General features: G+C 32.1%; 1 protein-coding gene across 1 annotated transcript; it reads left to right on the forward strand.

Annotated features, from left to right (window-relative positions):
- The first annotated feature begins 767 nt into the window (after positions 1–767).
- Positions 768–2,741, forward strand: LOC103507615 (histone-lysine N-methyltransferase PRDM9-like). The gene is made up of 2 exons (XM_008472108.3): positions 768–1,405; positions 2,199–2,741. The coding sequence occupies exons 1-2, from the start codon at positions 1,330–1,332 to the stop codon at positions 2,519–2,521; spliced, it is 399 nt and encodes a 132-aa protein (XP_008470330.1). The 5' UTR covers positions 768–1,329; the 3' UTR covers positions 2,522–2,741.
- Positions 2,742–4,314: the final 1,573 nt, after the last annotated feature.

A 4,314-nucleotide genomic window follows, 5' to 3' on the forward strand; every position in this document is an offset into this window, starting at 1 on the left:
GACCACACATGTGAGACTTAAACACGTGGTGGATGATCCGATCTAACATTCGGTAGGAGAGAAACAACCTCAGACGTTGCAGACATTATTTCAAAATTTCCAACAGCATTTCCTGTCGTTATTGTGACCGATTTTAGTACTAACGATATCAGAAGAAAACGAAAAAACCTTTAGAAAGGGAGGTGAGCAAAGTTGATACTAGTAAATATCGAATCCGATATATCAAAATGATTTTTTTCTGTGGGTTTTGGAGAGCGCTGAATAAATTTGGTCCTGATTACTTATTATTTATGTTTAGCCCTCATGCCTTTTCGCAATAAAATCTAACTCACAAAATGTTAGGTATGTAAATGTGAAATATCTAAAATAAATGTTTTGTCTGTTATTTCGTCGTGCCATACATTTTGATAATTATAAATATCAACAAGTTTCTAAAATATGTACCTGACTTCATTCTTTTCCAGATCTAGTATGTCAATTTTGTCAAGTCTCGTTAGAATTTAATACAGAGCGAATATTATCTCATTGCAAAGAATGCAAAATACCTATCAGACCAGACAGAAGTTTTTCTTATGTGTGTAGTTTTTGTAATTATCATTCACACGATTCAGGTCGAATGAGAGCTCACATTCGAAGTCACATAGGAGATAAACCATTTAAATGTGACCATTGCAGTTACAGTTCGGCACAAAAATGTCACTTGATTCGACATTCTGTTATTCACGTTGACAGTCAAATATTAAAAATCAAATATTCCTGACATATTAAGAATTACGCCTCGTTGACTCCCAGTTTTGGTAAACTTGTATTACTTTTTGTTTGTGAGCGTTAATCTAAGGAAATCTGTATCTTTCTTTTTCCCAAGAAAATTCGCAATTGAAGAAAGGTTCATAAAGAAATTGTCATCAGTAAAAATATTTTCATTGTATCGTTTCTTGCTTTTATTCTTTCTCTAATATTTTCATAATAAATTCAAACGTCTTTTATATAGTACGTCTACATGTATGCGTAAAAATAATTATATTTTCAATTATAAAATGTTTTATAAAACGTGTGTGTTTATTATTTTTATTTTGAAAGGTTGAGCTTTTTCGTGGTACCGATTCCGCTAGAAGTAAATTTAATAGGTAACAATTTAGTTTTAGGAAGCAATGTGTTTGCTGTTTAGGTACCTAGAGTTTTACAATATTATGTTTTGTACCATTGTACCTACCTATTGTATTTATTTGTTATCATTGCTAGTAGTATTATTTATTAGTTTTATTTATGAAGTTTTAGTGTCGTTTATAATATTAATTTAATTTTTGTTAGTGTGTTTTTCAGTTGTGCATGTGTCAGTTCCCCGTTGTTGATTTTACTTGCTATTTAATACCTATTGAATTACATTATTTTATTTGTGTCAAAGGTATGTATGTTTCGGTTATTAAATTATTCAAAACAAATGAGAATTGGTCCTGAAAAAAAAAAAAAAAAAAAAAGAAGTTATAGTGTAGTGGTATCCATCGTAAAGTGAATGTGGTAAGTATTCGTGCAAAGTGTACGTACAACTTTGTAGGTGTGGAGATCTCTTCACTCAAAGAACATAACATACCTATCTAAAGAAGTAAAATATTCCTTTCGTGCCTTTCATGTAAACACAGTATGTCCCAGAAGTCCTTCGCGACCCCTTGCAACGTTTAAACGGATAGGAATTTTTCCATTGATTGTATAGGTATAAACAACGGGAAAAGCGGGAAACAACGGGAAAAGCTCATTGTTTGGTGGTGTCAAAATTAAAGTCTGACCCCTAGAAGAGGCATTTTTTAATTGGCATGTGATGATTGATTTTAGCGTGAAATTGAAAAATAAATATATTTCATTTATAAAAAATCGGATTTCTCATTTCTAACATTCCAAAAATTACGATATACTATATCAACCTGCTTTTTGATATCACACCATGGACCGTTATTCCGATTTTTACGAAAATGTCTTGTTAAATAAAAACTAAATGGATAATTTTAAAGTTTTCGTTTTACCTAATAACTGACTGAGAGGAAACTGTATTTTGAAGTCTCTGACTATACGTTCCTGGTGAATATGGTAGCACTTATCTCTTTAAAATAATCCATTGACACTTGTAGTTACGAACAGAAAATGTGGTTTATTGAAGCACTTGTAAAACGCATTTTTTTCTCTTTCTTTTGTCTTATTTTCAGGTTATCTAGGATTTAGCGGTTCTGTATTCACAGGGATTTTTTGTGTTCATTGTAATTCCAATATTTCTTCAAATCTAAGAGATATCCTGGAGCACTGTCGGTTGTGTTCGTTCATGCAACGAACGGATGTTTTAAAACACAAATACGTTTGCTACGCTTGTTCCTATGCCACCTATTACAATGGAAATATGAAGAACCACATTAGAATACATCTAGGAGACAGACCATTTATATGCAAACTGTGTAACTATACGGCAACGAGGAAAACCCATTTGAATGTTCACATGAGGAATCATGAGAAGAAATTAAATGGTATATTTTAATATGTAAATGTTTAAAAAACTGAATGTTATGAACATGACCGGTTTATAAGGTTAGTATACATAGTACTTACCACATGTGCCATGTTATATTTTATACATATATGTACCTATTATCTATTGATAGATGGCGTTTATGTTTGAAATATGTAATTAAATAAGTAGTATTGTACTTAGAAATGTGTACCTCGTAAGAGCAATATATGTACATAATTCAAGAAAATGAATTCAAAAATATTTAAATAACATTTAAAAGCTTAATTTTTTTAGAAAGTAATATAATATGCTGAAATTTTTATAAGATAAATAAAAATAATTTCATTTAATATCACACATGATAATGGCTTCCTGTTCCTTGTGAAACTCAAGAAGAAAAGCCCCTACTTTGATCTCACATCTCAATATTGTAAAGACATTCATAGAGATATGGATCAATTTATAAAAATGGTGTAGCTTTTAATCTTTTATTATTGTAACTTCTGTGCCAAAACCAGTCATTGTAATAATATTGTAAAGACATCCATAGAGATATGGATCAATTTATAAAAATGGTGTAGCTTTTAATCTTTTATTATTGTAACTTCTGTGCCAAAACCAGTCATTGTAATAGATTTAGATTATAATGCAATTTGTTGTGAATAACATGTCAAAGGTTGGTTTAATTATTATTACTATTATTATTGCCTTTTTTCAAGTTAATACAATCGTAAGAACGGCATACACCGCCCTTCTATCCGGAAACAAGCAATGTTCCTAAGGATAGATGGGTTTGAAATTTTGAACAGCTCTAATTGACATTTATCTTGGACCTGGCATTTATCTTAAGAGCCATTTTGTCTTGGACTTTATTATTATCATCATCATCATACTACAACTATTATTAAAAGCGAACTTCATGTTGAACCAAACCGAGGAACATGTTGTCGCATGGAAATTTCAAGTTTTCTTCTTCTACTGCACTATGAATATTATAAAATATTCTAAAATATCTACCGACCTATTTGTGGTAAAGCTAAGGGCACTTCTATAATACTTGTTTTATTTAAGTATAAGTTATACAAGCATCATCATCATCATCATCATCATCATCATCATCATCATCATCATCATCATCATCATCATCTCATCATCATACTACAACTATTATTAAAAGCGAACTTCATGTTGAACCAAACCGAGGAACATGTTGTCGCATGGAAATTTCAAGTTTTATAGGTAATCTGTTTGTGAACATTGATTTTTTTTCCACATCTATGCATAGTAGGGTCATTTCGTTCCCTATTCTACTACCCGACCTAGACATAACCTATTAGATATTTAGTAGGTATTATGTTAGGATTATTTTAGGTTTTTTTATAAGTCAATAAAAATAATAAAAAGTGATTTTTTTATACGCATTGGAAAATACCCACGTTTTTTTCTTCTTTAAACCTTTTCTTTCTATCAGAACATGAATATTTTTTTATTGAGTTCTAACATTACCCTGCTCTATCTTCCAGTATCTATCGATTGCAAACATTGCAATCAAAGTCTGAACATGGCAGACCTCCTCTCTCACTATCGGGTATGCACGAGTTTCGTCACAACCAAACAGGACTCGGACTCTGAGTCAGAGTTCATCGCGATGGAACCCGAGGTGTTACTACCAGAAACTCCCTCCAGCCCGCGACCTCGCCAGGGATCGAACCTACTGTGCCGCGGCATAGAAGGCCAGAGTAACCGTCACGCCGCGCTAGACAAGGCACTTAAATTTGTTCTGGATCGCGGCTATAGTTACCGCGTAGCTGCATCCATGT

The sequence above is a fragment of the Diaphorina citri genome, unplaced genomic scaffold, assembly GCF_000475195.1.
Source record: "Diaphorina citri unplaced genomic scaffold, Diaci psyllid genome assembly version 1.1 scaffold330, whole genome shotgun sequence".
Taxonomy (NCBI): domain Eukaryota; kingdom Metazoa; phylum Arthropoda; class Insecta; order Hemiptera; family Psyllidae; genus Diaphorina; species Diaphorina citri.

What these genes read in the sequence shown, in the direction of transcription:
- LOC103507615 (XM_008472108.3), top strand. Translation starts at nt 1,330, where the DNA reads ATGTGTCAGTTCCCCGTTGTTGATTTTACTTGCTATTTAATACCTATT. An exon ending in TTATTTTATTTGTGTCAAAG is followed by an intron (nt 1,406 to 2,198) that starts GTATGTATGTTT and finishes TCTTATTTTCAG; the next exon opens with GTTATCTAGGATTTAGCGGT.